The 16,006-nt window shown below is 41.2% G+C and overlaps 1 protein-coding gene across 17 annotated transcripts in view; it reads right to left on the reverse strand.

The window, feature by feature from the left end:
• The window catches only part of msi2b (musashi RNA-binding protein 2b), a 250,536-nt gene that overhangs the window by 22,431 nt on the left and 212,099 nt on the right, over positions 1–16,006 (reverse strand). For 5 of the 17 annotated variants that reach the window (XM_079387969.1, XM_079387964.1, XM_079387965.1 and 2 more), the window contains exon 11: positions 2,340–2,405. The exons of 7 other annotated variants lie outside the window; for them this stretch is intronic. In XM_079387969.1, coding sequence (XP_079244095.1) covers positions 2,340–2,405 — 66 coding nt within the window. Of the gene's footprint in view, positions 1–2,282; positions 2,406–16,006 lie in introns of all 17 variants that reach the window. 5 more of the 17 variants (XM_079387968.1, XM_079387962.1, XM_079387963.1 and 2 more) reach the window with 1 other exon arrangement.

The raw sequence follows: 16,006 nt of genomic DNA on the forward strand, positions 1-16,006 counted from the left end.
TGCTGTTTAAAATTCAGCATTTCATCACAGGTATAAATTACATTTTAAAATATATTCAATTACATTCAATTATATTTCTTTGACCTTACCTGCATCTCTGGTGAGCCACATACTGTAGAATTGTGACCCCCCCCCCCCCCCCAGGTTAAGAACCCGTTTTAAATACTTAAATTATTGCATCAAGCAGGTAGAGGAAATGCAACAGCCCTCAGGTGACTGACGGAGATTATGCAGTGATGAAGATGATCTGCAAAAGCCGTCTGCGGTGTCACCATTTCACCAAAGTACCCCGCAGAATGGAGTGCGAAAGCTCGTCTGTCAGAGCGGAGCCTCTGACTTTCACAGTACCCTTGCCGGCAGGTTTGAGCAGGCGTTAACTGACTGACAGTCGGCACGCAAACACATCTCATCCTCCGCCTAGCAGCAAATGTATGCACAGCAGGGGTGTATAAATTGTGCTGTGCAATGGAGATCAGTTGGGTAATAGAGGATGAGGTTCTCGGAAAAGGTCATCCTTAAATGTCAGTGCTCTGTCTCAATGGCTTTCTCACTTCTGTCACAACGCAACCATGGAGCGACTCCATCAGTCACAAAAGAGTGCAACTGCGCCATCAGCTTAAGATGTAGCCATAGGGGGTGGGAGGGTGCTAAAATAACCACGCTGGCCTAATAAACTTGGTCCAGTGGGCCAAGACCTTACCTAATCACATTCCTCTCCAAAACACACAGTATAACCCAAACTTTCAATGTTCAAATGAAAATCAAGCTCACTGGATCTAAATTTCACAATGCCAGCCTCGAGTATGACTTTTTCGAGCTGACAACTATGACCACGAGCTGTTTAAAAGTCTGGAGAAGCCATCGCCTGAGAGTCATTTCTCATGTAGCTCTCGTTTTAAACTCAGAGGCCCGCTCCAAAAAAGCCTGGCGTAATTCACACGCATTAAACAGCAACGAGATGCAGAGAGCTGCATTTTTTCAGGCTAAGTTGGTTTCTTTAGCCGAGTGCTAATCACAATCAAACACGTCTGATTGGGTGGAGAGGCATGACTGATTGGCTCACACTCTGTCGACTGAGTTCCTTCAAACCGTGCGCCGAGCCACTTTTACGCCTGTCTGCCAATTACACAGGGGTGGATAGCAGTCTGCCGGAGAGCAGGTGTCAATGGAGCGAACTAGAGTCAAAATATGCTGTAAACTTGTTTTTAAGTTTCTTCTTTTTATTATTATTATTATTCTTAAAAATGTTTTAATCTTTTTTCCAACTCATTTTTATTGCTGTGATCAATATTATTATAATGATTTTTTAATGACTATTTTACTTTCATGTAAAGCACTTTGAATTACCATTGTGTATGAAATGTGCTATATAAATAAACTTGCCTTTCCTGGCCTTGCCTAAACGCATGCATGTGAGAAAAAAAGTGTATGTTTGCCTTTTTACGTGCTTGGACAACTTATCAGTGTGGATGTGTGTAAATAAACTCTGCACCCGCTATGGCATCTCTTTCTGATGGCCAATTAGCCAAGGCCATCATTTCCCATTGTGCTAAAGGCCAGACGTCAGCGAGAAGGCCGAGGGCTGTTCCTCCCAGCTGTTTATTTATTTAAGTATCCTTGTGTCTTACAGACAAAGTCAGATTGATAGATTAAGCTATCCAGCCTCTGGATCAATAACCACGGCGGAACGAGGGAGCGACTGGGAACTTTTAATGTGCACACTCTGTGTTTTCTAGTCAAAGGCGAACCAAGTTTGTCCGAATGACAGAGAAAGGCATTAACGGCCGGGAGCGCCGACGATTAAATGTGAAAACTGACAAACCAAGAGAAATGAAAAGGCTCATTCATGTAAGTCCATGTGTAATGTGTTTTGCGTGCGTGTGTGTGTGTGTGTGTGTGTGGGGGGGGGGGGGGGGGGCTGGTTAGCAAAACAAATACAACAGCTACAGTAAAGTACAAATGGCTGTGCGAGCGGAAGCCGGCCCCTGCCCCCTGATCTGTTACCAGTTCCACCTACAATAATCCTGACCTTAACTAAATTAAGAAAACGGGGGAAAACCTGGTCTCGGACCATCAGCTAGTGAGGTGACTTCTGCCAGCGCCATAAATCACATCTACAACAGGAAAGGAGGGGAAGCAGGCAGGAGCCTTGAGTCCTGTCCTTTCCTTCTAACTACAGACTGTGTGTATGTGTGAGTGTGTGAGAGAGGACAGAGGCGGCTAGAGTTAATAGCAGCATGGAGAGAGCAGCAGTCACACAGATCTACGGCCAGAGCGTTTACCTGGCCCTGTGCTCTGAGGGTATGCTGCGTAGCCGCCTCTTCCAAGGGCCCCCCTACCTGAGCCGCGCGCTGCCGCCACTGCTGCCGCCGCCGCTACTGGACCGTATGCTGTTGCCGGGAAGCCTGTGCGGGGGTGGGGTTGGGGTTGGGATGGGATTGAGGAAAGAGGAGAGGAAAGTGGAGGAGAAGATGAGTGGAGAGGGAATGAGAGGATAACAGGATGGAAAATGAGAGGGAGGAACAGGGCAGAAAAAGGGAGTAGAAGGAATAAGAGGAGAAGAGAGTAAAAAAATAGGGAAAAGGGTGTAAAACGAGGAATTGTGAAAATAAGAGAAGAACAGGTGTGGAAATAGGGTGAAATATAAAAATGGAGTTTAAAAAAAAATTCACAAATAGGCATGAGAAAAGAGAGGAAAGAACAAAAAGAGGGAACAGGGTGGAAAAGAAGCAGAGAAGTAATAAGAGAAGAGAGGAAAAAAGTGGAAAGGAGAAAAAACGGGCAGATGTGAGAAAAAAAGGGAAAAGTAGAAAATGGGCATTAGGAAAAGAATGAAAGGAGCGGATAGAACAGAGGAAAGTAAAACGGAGAACAGGGCAAAAAATTAGGTATGAGAGGAGAAGATGGAGCGAAAAACAAAAAAGTAGGCACAGACACAAGTGGACGGAAGAAGAGGACAGAAGGAACAGGGTGGAAATAGAGAGTAGTGAAGGGAGGAGAGGGTAAAAAAGGAGAGGGAAAAATGAGAGAGGAGAGGATAAATTAGAAAAAAAGCAGGATCAAGCTACCTCACAACATTACTGACTCAAAGTTGCTGCAGTGTCTGTGCAGGTTCTGCAGGCTGCTGTAATGCACTGTGTACTGTGGGCGTCTTCAGAGTGCGGAGGAGACTGCAGTGGCCCTAATGCACTCTGGGTATTTCTGCATGGGTGACCACGCTGCTCCTTAGCTTATCTGTTTGGAGCACACAGCGGGAGGGCCACGAGCGAGCATCAGACTTTCGGATATGCTACTGAGCTTGTGCGGTCAAGTTACTGTGATAAACTAATTAGATTTCGGCAATCATGTGAAATGCAAAGGGACTAGAATGCTTTAATGGTGGAAATATAACACTGCAGTCCACAGTTATTCAATGGCCTAACATTTGCCAAATAGAATTTAAAAAAAACTTTAAATTTAATAATAATAATAAAAATAAATCCCTTTATTTGTTGGTATAAATACGATAGGGGTTGTAAGCTATATATAACACATTATATCAATGTCCTGTTGATTTGTTTTGACAGTGGCATGTGAAAAGTCTAGTCATTAAAGCTTTACTTGATACCTGTCTATGCAAAGGTATTCTTTAATGCATTCGTATATACAGAGATGCAAACAGTAAAGGGGGAATAAGGTGAGAACACTGCGGAGATTATATGCGCAAAACTGTACATTTTCACCCCCCAAATTTTTTTTTTTAATTAACATCTTGTTGCAACATTTAACAAAAATCAGGGTTGAATATATTTGGTCAGAATCCCATGTTATAAAAGATGAAGTGCTATGCAAGCTATAAAGACAATATTGACTGTTTAGACAGCAGTGCTGACCTAAAATGTAAAATGTTTCCCCTCTCTCTCGTCACCGTTCCCATATCTCTGACCTTAAGTACATAAAATATTACCCTTTTTAGACATAGTATTTAGACACGATAAGACTAAAGAAAATACTATACACAACTTATTGAAACAAACAGTGGTCAGTTGCATGAACTTAGCCACCATGTTAAGACTGTCTTATTTTTCCAACACAATTAAGACCAATCTACCTTTACATGACTGAATTTAAAAAGTAATGACCAGTCTTGAGGAAAAAAATTAGATGACTAAATTTTTAAGACTAGTCTAAAGTCATTAAAAAAATCTTACCAAGTCCAAAGGTTTCACCAGTAATTTAACTACGGATTAATTACAATAAATAAATAAATAATAATAATAATAATAATATTATATACACCCACACACATTTTAGAAAAATGTGATCTTTCGATGAAATTAAGTATTCCAAGGCAAAAAAAAATTGTGTTTTTATTGCCATTTACTCTACAGTGTCCATTTGCCTGTGTATTTTCACTCAAATTTGTCATTTTAGTTTTATTTTGTCTTGAGCATTACAACAAACCAAACACTTCATCAAGCAAATGAGAATTTTCTACACATGCAGCTCCATCTTCCATAACACCTCACAAATTCACAGTATAACGAGCTGAAAAGAGACACGAGACCAGGGGGCGAGTCAGAAACCGCAGCTCGAATTCCATAAAGGCAGAGAGAAATCCAGCAAGAGCCAGAAAGATGATCCAGCGCAACACTATAGGGTTAACTCCAACCATGACCGGCATCGGCAGCACAAAGGCGATATGGAAATGGCTCCACGCTTCCTACACTTTGTAGTCCACTTAAGTCACTTATCTCTGCGCTGCTGCTCATGTTTGGGCGGGAGAACGAGGGAGCGAGACAGAGACTGAGAGTCGTAAAGCCGAGCAGGCGAATCGTCCTTCGGTTTATGCCTTGAAACTCAATCAATCAGGAGGATAATTTGGTCTCCAGGCAGTGTGAACTGATGCTACAGCCACACCGGCTCTGGGTGCTGCAAGGAGGCCGTGATTTGTGAGCAGGGCTGGATGAAAGTGTCTTCATCTCCTTCCCGGTTTAGTGGCTCTTTATGGTGTTATTACGAGATTAGGCATCAGGGATTAATTGCTCGCTTCCAAGTGCCCTTTAATTCATTTTAAGTATGCGTTACACAGGGGAAGGGAACAGGTATGGCACAGCAATGACGGAGGGGACGTGATGCACGTGTGCAAAAGAGTAAACCGACTGTAGGTGAATACACTGACTGCAGAGTCCAAGATTCATGTTTACAAGACATTGGCTTAATGGTTTTATGCATGACTACCTTCCACTAACAACAATAGCTCTGTTCCAAAGCCTAGTGAGCTGCCTCATTGCCTAAATAGCGAGCTGCCTTCTGAGGCTGCATTCAAATCATCATGGTAACTCATAACTGACTGATTTGGAACCCTCTACATAGGCAGAAACTCAATTAGCAACACCAAAAGCAATTCGCAATTGATTCCAATAGAGTTTGATGTTAGCATGTTGCTAAACTAATGGCGCAAATAGTAAATCATGACAGGAATAACGAGTAAAATAATCGAACTGAAAGAATATTGATTAAAACAAGCTATTTTTTAGAATTTGGGAAAAAGCAAAGTATCTTAGGAGGCTGCATTTTAAAAAGATGGAAAATTAATATTCTATCCTCACATAGTTGAAAAGCTGTATTTCATCTGTGGAACGCAAAACAAGATATTTTGAAGAATATTTCAATTGTTTTGCCCATAGAATTAAAAATATCTGTCAACATTTAAGCCTACTGACTTCACTCTATGGAGCGGGAAAAACACACAAACAAAAAAACTAACCAAAAAATTAAATAAAAATAAAACTATCTTCTTAAATATAAAACTTGACAATTTCCTTTTTTGTTTGAACTACTACTTTAAGGCTTATGTTGCCCAAGAAAGCAGCTCTCTGGGTTTTAGAATAAAGTAAATGAGTGCTATGGAACTACCGTACACAGTAAGAACTTGTGTCTTCTGTATTTGTGTGTGTTTGAAAAGAGAGCTAGAACGCGAGAGCACACAAGTGTGTGTGTGGTGGTGTGCCCACGTGTGCATGTCAAAGAGACAGAGAACCACTCAGCTTGCTCAAATCTGCAGTGTTCAAACATCATAATTAAATATTATCATTTTAGTGAACAATGAAGGACATCCACTCAAACGCTTTGTCAAAGTCATTATTATAATATAAATATAATTATAGAGCAGCTCTCTAATTAAAACACACATCTTTGGCTGCAGCGGTCCGTTCATGATTGAAAGCCAATAGACAATAAGTGGGTGACACTGGCAGATGGTTGGGTTCACATAGAAGGATGGATGGTAATTAGCCCTGTCTCTTACGGGTTCCCTCCTATTCTTCAGCACAGACACCCTCCAAAACCTCGTATTAGTGGTCTTAATAACCTTTCATGTGTTGCTAATGCCTAATCAAAAAGAAGTCTTTAGGACAAGATTAGCTGTAGCATTGAACAATGGGAATGAGTACTTAACATCCAGATGAATGAAAGTACAGCCTATATAGCAGCAAGTGTTAAATATTTCAGCAAACAATGCATTTTCTAGTGCCTGTCGATTGACGATTCTTAATTGAAATGAAACCGTTGCTTCCAGTTAAGAGCGTCACCGTCGCCTTTGACAACGTGCATTTCACAGCATTTCTGAAAGAACATGCAGAAACCCTGGATATGTTGCATGTATGAGACAACCTGACAATCACGATGCAAAGACAGATGCATATGTGTGAAAATATGTGGAGCTTTACATCACTTACAAACAGTGTTGAGAGTAATATAGTACAATTAATGCACATCTTGTAATGAGTCTTTTTGGAAAATACACAACAGTTCAAATGTCTAGGGTTTGCAAGGGTTTTTTATGGATTTAAAGGGAAGTCTCTTCAGGTATTTGATCAGAAAAAAAAGGTAATTTGACATTTTTACAATTGAACTATTTTATGATTTTTTGACAAAAATAAAGTTCAAAACAACAGCATTTATAAAGATCAGTTAATGCATCCTTGCTAAATAAAAGTAATAATTAAATAAATATATAACAATAATAATAATTATTATTATATTGTATATATTACTGACCCAACATTTTTGAATGGCAGTGTAAATACATTTTTTTTCATACTATAAATCACACTAAATATCTATAATATATTTCAAACAAGTTATGCACCGGTTATCCACAGCCAAAACAAATGCTTCACAAAAAAAAAAAAAAAAAAAACTTTACATGAAAAGTTACTAATTAAAAAAAAACAAATAAATAAAAAAGAAATAAAATGGCACATTTAATTTCTACATAAGCAGCAATTCCATGCAGCACACAAGCAGCTCTGTGCATAAGAGACTCTTATGTTAGCATGTTGCTAAATAACACAATCCTCTAATAAGACGCACAATCACAGCGCAAGCCAAGTAAATTCATCAGTATTATTATTGTAATCAAAAACTATTTCTGATCAATGCTTTTCAGGCTAATAATGATTAATGAATTACTTTTTAGAGTGAAATGTGACTTAAAAGAATAGTTCACTCCAAAATAGTTTATTCTTCCTCAAGTTGTTCGGATCCCACTGCATTCAAAATATCTTCTTTCTACGTTCCACAGAAGAGAGTACGTTACACAGATTTGGGATGACAGGAGGGCGAGTAAATGTCAGAATTGTTTAAATTTTAGCTGAACTATCCTCTTAGTTAATTCCACAACATCAAACTGAGAGTCTTTTGGTCTCATCTGAGAGGCTGCAATTCACTTCCTGTAAATATTAGTTTTAGTCCCACTTATCAGCCTCTTCAGAATAAAACTGGCTCTTGACACGAGTAAAACATCTCTCAGACAATGTTAAACATGCACCCCGCTGCGTCCTGTCAATACTGCCGTTAATTGTGGTGCTGCTGAACTTTTCTTTTTTTTGTCCTGAGTGGGTACCTCTCCATCCCACATTCATTCAGCTGATGTCAATATTATATGCGGATGCCTGTGTGCTAGAGATCTAGAAAGTTCTGGCAACAAATTACCTACTCAGAAACCGCAAATTAAGAAGGTTAATTCACATATCTCTCCGGCGCTTTGTTCCTGAAGAGGGTCGGCGGGCGAGGGAGGGGGAGCTTGGGGTGGAGGGGTGAGTGTTATCCCCTAGGAACAGCTTGGCAGAATCAAATCAATTTCATGGCCTCTCTATTACCGAGGACATAACGCCAATATTTAGCTTTCCACTTTTACCCATTTTTCCAGCCTGTTTGCTCTGTCAGTGGCCGTGCTCGGCTGGGCCGGACTGGCCTGGAGGAGGGACAAGGACACATCTGTTCCACCCCGGAGGAGATGCCGTCCTCACTCGTCCCCTCTCTCTCTCCCACGCTATTTCCTCCTGCTGTCCCCCTCACTTCTCTGCCTCCTGAAGTCTTCTCTGTACATTTTATGAATGCGCAATTTTTATTTTACGATCGCTAATGCCTGTTTGTTCTTGCCAGCAGTCCTCTGGAGACACTCCAGTTTGGACCGTGCATCGTTTGTTTTCTTTGCTGAATCTGTGAGTCATAGACATTAAATAATTAGACACGGTCGATCATGATTTTAAGTCGTAATGGCCATTAAATGAGATTAGTGGGGCTGCTAACATTAAAACAGAAATGGCAATACATCTGATGAATTTGATATTGAATGTATCAGATCATCATTTAAACCCCTGATGAAAATGGATCAAAGAACAGGAACCCGTGCCCTTGCTTTTCAACCGCACTCAAAAAGAGCTATTAGTTGATGTAGCCATTATAAAAGACATTCAAGAGAGAAATGAATTAGAAATGAGTGTGCTAAAATGAGCATCTTATGAAAAAAAGGTGGATAAAAGAAAAGAGCAATCTCGCAAACCATCTTTTCATCCGGCAAACGAGAGGCGAGTCATGCTTCTCTAGTAGAAGCCCTTGACTTGTATTACTTTCAAAAGAGCCTTTCTGCAGAGCTATCAAAGACTGCCAGGAACTTGGGCAATGAGGCTTCCAAATGCACAAGCCCGAGTGGCGTTCACCAGCAGAGAACTCCTCCGTATTACGCTCTCCTGCTCACATCTATGGCTAATGAGGGTGCTGACGGTGAAGGAGACACGAGATGTGCCGCAACTCTGGTGTCTGTGGCTTTGGGAATTACAGGTGTGAGAATCGTGGGTCAATGCCGGCTGCAGGGGTTCGGCCGCTAGTGGCGGAGAGGTGTGAATTTAGCTTTCGACGAGACAAGAGTGGCAGAAGCCATCGTTTACCACATTCAATGCGGCTACAGAACAATTACACTGCTGTCATCCAGGAGTGCTGAAACAAACGCCGATTTGAACACTTTAAGGACATGCACGATACCTTAAATCATGCCATGGTTTTTGTACAAAACTATTACTTTTTTTTCCGAAGGTTGATGTATAAAAATAAGCACTCAGAACCCCCTATCAACCACACAGACCAATCCTGCAACTGCTTAGAAACAGAGAACACCAGCTAGAAAACCCCAAAATCCATTGTGAGTGTAATATAATACGGCACTGATAACATGACAAAAGGCATCTTGTACATAGGAAAGTAAGTTTATTAAAAAAACTTGTAGAATAATGATTATTTTTCTATGCACTCCGGTGGTTGTGAAAATGTACTATGGTTCACTCATGAACAGAGGTTAAATACACAAGCAATGTTTTCATTGATCTGAGAAGCACATTAAAATGAAAAACACTGGAATATATGAACGGCCACAGGGAGCATCACATACAAGGTGTGAAGCTGTGTCTGACTAATAGTGCATCTTATAGAGCAATTTCTGAAGGCAGAAGGCATGACCAGATTTCTCTAGTACATCCATCATCTCAGGCCTGTATAAAATAGGCCAGGAGGGCTTTCTGAATAGCATCACAAAACAGCAGTACGGCTGGGTACTATGCATCACAAAAGATGTCAAATCACGTGAAATCAGCAAAGGATACATAACAAAAGCTAAGTGAGTATCTTCCTTACAAGCTAGGCCAGTTATTCAAATTTTGCATACAAGGAGTCATCTTACCTGGCTTACATATTATGCTTAATCTACACAAAGCACAGCGCTCTGAGCAGGAAAATGGGGGATGGAGGGGTTGGAGGAAGACGAATGTAACTGTACCCAGGGGAAGAAGCTGCGCCAGGGGAGGCAGTTCAGAGAAGACGCCACTATACACGAGGCAATAAAACCAACAACCACTCAAAAGAGAGACATTTTTAAAACGGTAATGAGCAGCAAAGAAAAATATATATCAGCTCTGGTGCACAGAACAAATAGAGTAAAGGAACAGGCTGACACTGCTGCATAAATATTACTGGTACGGCTTTAGCTAAGAAAACACAAGTTATCGCTTAAGAATACAACAGGGAATGTATAGGGCATAGTCACCGCTCTAAATGTCATATTGATGTATGTCCAGTGAGGAAACCAGCCCATTAGTTAAATACAGAAATGTGTAATGCCATGTGCTCGGCAAACAGGATCTTAATTCAGGATCTAAAGTTCAACTCCAGATGAGAAAGGAAGATCAAAAGGGTGAACAATGCACGAGAGGTGAACTTTGTCACTCCGCTGAAGATCACGACATCTGGGATTTGAAAGATCCGAATCTGGTCGGCCTGCTAATGTCAGAACCTGCCGAGACATCAGTGAGACCTCATACGACTAGAGCAAACCAGTCTGCCTCCCCCATGGCTTCCCGGCCCCCTGGATTCAGGTCCAATCACTGCCATCAGCATGAGCACATATAATGAGACTGCAGCCCAGGGACAGGTCTCCTCTACCGGCTGCATGACGCCCTACTTTGCAGTCTGCCGCCTCCTTGATGAGGGCAATTACTGGCCAGACAAATACTATTTGGGCACAGGGATTAATCCAGCAGGGGCAGGCAAAGTCACCCTCTCATCAGGTCAGATTCTTTAAGAAGCTCATCTGAGGGCACTGGATGTCTCATTGATGAGTGTGAGAGAGGGGGTTGATCTGTGGTTGTATGACAGGCAGAAATGGCAGGGGGCTGATGCTAATCTAATTGTGTAGTAATGTACATCTAACCATATACATTTTTAATGTTGTGCTGCAGATTTCTGAATTCACTTGTGCTCGTAAGGCAGCATAAGAGCAGTGCTAAAGTGCAGAAATGATCTGGCCAGAGGAATGAGAGACAGCTAGAAGTGGCCCCAGCTGACATGTCAGAAAGTGGCTATTAGCTGAAGCAGGCATGCCAAGAACTGACAATTAGATTTTGAATTATTCTTCCATTCTTCAGATACTTTCAAAATGTAATCTAAATGTTTTATAAAGTTTATGAAAATTATCTAGAAAGCAAAGTTCGACTGGCGTTTCCTGCAAATAACTTGCATACTCAGAGTGAAAATTCTGCATGACTAATAATATATATATTCATATATATTTATATTTATTCATTATGAAAAAGATAAAATAAAAAACTAACAAAACGTAACAAAAAAAGAAAAAGAAAATAAAATATGCTAAATAACAGATAAAAAAAATTAAAAATAAAAAAATCACAATATATAACAACATAAAATAAGTATATAAAATAACGTATTGATAAATAAAATAAAAAATAAATGCCATGAAATATCCAAAATAAAACAATACCATGTAATGAAACAAAAATAAAATAAAAATAAATAAAAAACAGAATGCAAAATAAAATAAAATAAAACTTGCTGTGTAAAGCTGGATTTTAGACACCCAAGAAATAGAAACTAAACAAATGACAAAATGTAGCTTCACAGATTAAGTCAGAACAAAAACACCGGATCTGTAAATCTGCATCTGTAGCTTGATCATCTTTTGCTTTATAATCTCTTAATTAACCATGTCAAAAAATGAGCTACAGGACACCGAGTAGTGAAATTGCCTGTCCACAGTGAAATCTGACCGGTTCCCTCTTCACTAAACTGTATATTAAACATCAAATATGCTGTGATTGCGCTGTCATGTGACATTTTGCAGCGCCTCCCTAAATGCAAAAGCTGCTGCTCCATTCAGAGCAGTGTCTGAGTTGTGGATCTGATACAAGCTGATAATTAAACCCGTACTGGTTAAACCGCCTCTGCAGTGCAGAGCTGGATATGACAGGGATTCAGCCCGACTGTGGGGAACAGCAGATGAGTCATCAGCGTGATTACCGCAGGCAGGGCGCATCAGACAGGCTGTCTAATCTATTGCTACGAGACGACCTCCAAAATGACCTCTGCCACCGTGCACTCCGTAAACACACACAACATCTGCCTGCTGCAGCCCACGTCAGTCAAGAATTAGCCCTAAATGAAGCGGCGGGATACGTTTTTAAGAAGCGTGTGTGTGTCCAGCTCAGCGGTCCCCGTTTTGAGCATGTAACGTGGTGAATGTGTTTGTCTCGTGCCTACTGAGTTAATAAGCAGCCTTTTCAATTAGAGCTAATTTGGGTGAAGAGCTGAATGGGGTAGCGCAGCTGCAGGAGACTTCACTGTTGACTATTCATCTGCTCTCTCTCTCTCTCTCTCTCTCTCTCTCTCACTTTTTCTCCTCTTTTTATGATCCTCTCTTCACAATGGGTCAAAGAGAAGAAATTATGCTGCTTTCCTTAAGTCTGTAGGTGCTGCCAAGCTCAACAGGGCTCATATCATACCTTCCCTCAGCAAGTGCCACTCGCGTCGTCTTTCTGTCATCTCCCAATTTCATCTCCCTCTCCGTCTCCCTCGCCTCCCACACAAAGGGCGTCTCTGGCCAGCCAAAGCGGCATCTTTATTTGTTTGCACTTCAATATCCTGCGAGCCCGGTCGTGATATCTGTACGACAGGGCCAGCAGAGGGCTGTGCCGTGGAGAATGGAGAGGGTCCCCGTGCCTCACAGCCTCCGTGTTTGCATAACTGATAGGGCCCTAATCAAAAGTGAAGCATCAATTCCAGCTCTCCCTGTTCTTCCTCCTGAGGAGAACAGATGGATAAATGGAGGAATGAGAGCTAAAGGATAGTGTTCTAACACGCTGTTCGTTCAGACTGGGCCGAGAGGGACGGCGACCTTGACGCTGGAACATCCTTCAGCTTTCATCAGCACCAGCCACATCAAAGGCCAGAAATCACGGCAGAACACAGATGAGGAGAGACGATTCGCTGCTTGGAAAACCAGAAGCGGTCGGCGCCCAACGTGGGGCGATATCAAATGGAGGAAATAAAACGCAAAACAACAACAGGGCCACACTGTAAAATTATCTTTTGTAAGACCACCTCTACTTGCGCTCCTCTGGATCAATGCAGCCTTAATCAACAGACGTATGCCTAAATGAGAAGATCTTCTCTCTCACAGCTTGGGGAAAGCCTGATGGATCCACAGGCTTGCTGGAGAGACACCGAGCTTTAGATGTGTTTCTCGTGGATTTATAGCCTCTGAAACACCCTTCTCGGTCTCATAAAAATGAGAGGAACAATGTGTGTGCGTGTGTGTCCTGGTGAAGGGGGAGATAACAGTGAAGGTGGCCTGATCCTGTCAGCTGTTTCTTATCTTATCTACCAGAGGACATGTTAGTATGAAAATGGCAATAGCAGCAACACTTGTTCAGAAAGTCTGCCATAGTGCCATTGGTTGTTTTAGCCTGTATGTCTTTGGGGCAAAGAAAACACTAAATCCATCCGTGATCAAAGCTGTTCCCCCAAGGAGGACTAGAAAGGTACAAACACTGTATATCGATCATATGCACACGATACGGCTTTGTGCCATTGATAAGCAATTTATAGTTCTTGTTTTCATTAAAAATCTACACAGTAACTTGCATACATGCACGGACTCTGAGAAAACACGCACATGCCATCCCCTGCGACCGGTTACAAATCCAGTCACCTGTGCGGATTACAAGAAGTGCCTTGAAAAAATTACCTTCTCTCTTTTCAACAGTCAATTTTTAACCTTCGCTGCAGCCGAGCTTATAGTAAATCCCAGGTGCTACGGGCAGTCTGGAAAAAAAAGCTTTTTCACCCTATATGTTCAACACCAAGGTCATTGACAACATGTGAAATGGAAGAGAGAGGGGACCCTTTTGGAGTGGCACTGGGCAGATCATTTTACAAGAAAAGCCAAAGGATTAAATGAGCGGAGAAAAAAAGGCCCTTTTTGCACTAGAACTGCAGTTTAAGTCGAGCGGTTTGCAGTCTATTTTCCAGTGAGTCATATACCAGCAAGACCTTCAGCTCTATATCCAGGGTCAATATCACTAAAAATGCATTCGATACACTCTATTGCTTTTCAGCTAGCGTTATGAGGCTTTTGGCATGGGCGGACCTGCATGTGTTTATTCGTCCGGTTATTTTTAACATCAGGTGGGAGTTTAGCGTTTAGATATAGGCCTACACATATATATCTGAGGTGACTTGCTATGTTGTTAGACTCAGAACTGTTGCAAACACGGCACTGGGCGAAGACTTCTCGTTGAAGAGAGTGAGCCCACAATGATGTTTTAATCCCCCTAACCGGGCTTAGTCACAGCAGCTCTACCTCAAGCGCCTGCCAATTTACACTTCCTCATTATCTATTACTCTCGTTCCCTCACCCCACCTCGCTTCGTTTATTTATCCAAGTCGCCACTGGAATATTCTGTCTGCTCTAGACGGTTAGTTTGGGATGCCTGTATGGATTGTTTGAGGTTTATTTGTGCGCTGGCATCAAAGGGGAAGACGGCTAAGTGTTCTCAATGCGACAAACAGCCACCTTTACGCTTAACAGCCATGTCAACAGAAGAATTTCATCGCCAGTGAGGGCCTCTGAGCGACTGACAAACATGAAAAATTTATGCACATAAATAAGGTTGCAACCCCTCTTGAAGATACTCTGATTGCACGGAGATGAGGGAGGCTACATACACATCTACATACGTACAGCTGAAGATCAATTGCATGAACACAATGGAATTTTGAGATTGTCAAGAGCTGTTTTTGAAGAACATATTCATGTGAAGTTCCTATAATTCTAGAATTATTCCATGCATAATTTTTACATTAATGCCAAGCATCAAACCGCAGATATATCTACATGGACAAGTGCTGTGCTTGCTGAAAAAAGACAATAAAACAGCATGGATTTGTCCACCCACTAAATCAGGTCTGCCTAAAAGTAAATATACACACATTACTTTTAGGCAGACCTGGTGTAGTGGGTGGACAAATTTATATTGAGCTTAGGTTCTACAGCACACGTATTTTACATATTTGTTTTACTGTTTCTATTTACACTATGTTAAAATAGCAAGAGTTTCTGCTATTTATATTCTACTTATTACAAATAGTGGCAATTATCTGCACCTCAGTATTGTAGTACATTATAAAACAGTATGCAATAATAACGTATTGAGTGTAAATTATAGTTTTAATTCAAATTATTAAATGGATGCCACCTTATTGGGTCAATAAAGCCCTCCCTGCACCTACCCTAACCGATACTTTATTTTCAACTTTTTGATTATTTCCTTCATTTTTATTGAAAATAAATGCCTTTCCAATGCGATATGAGATTTGAAAAGGGAGAAAAAAAGTTCAGCATAAGGCAGATTCGAACTCGGGTCGATCGCATCAAAATGTATACGCCTTACCACCCACGCCACTAAAACTGATGTAAAATGATATAGACTACGGCGCACACGAGTGCCTTTGTGCATGCAATTGAAGATCACGTGCTGTGAGCACAGTAGGCTACAGTTTCCACACTTGTTTGATTCGCGCCTGCCGCTGAAGTGAAGTGGATCACGCGTCTGAAATGTCTCCGGTTTGATGTGGTCAAAGACGTTCTGCGACTGAATAAATGCACTTCTTGTCAAGAAAAAAAGAGACCGAAACAGCAGTTATGAGTGGGGTGGCCAACCCTGGCCCCGCCCCTGCGTTAAACAATTTTAACGCGTTAAACTGAAAAAATAAATAAATAAATCATCGCCTGCATTATCGCGCTAATTTTGACAGCACTAATATATATATATATATATATATATATATATATATATATATATATATATATATATATATACACATACACACACAT

Source organism: Barbus barbus (genome assembly GCF_936440315.1).
Source record: "Barbus barbus genome assembly, chromosome: 31".
Classification (NCBI taxonomy): Eukaryota; Metazoa; Chordata; class Actinopteri; order Cypriniformes; family Cyprinidae; genus Barbus; species Barbus barbus.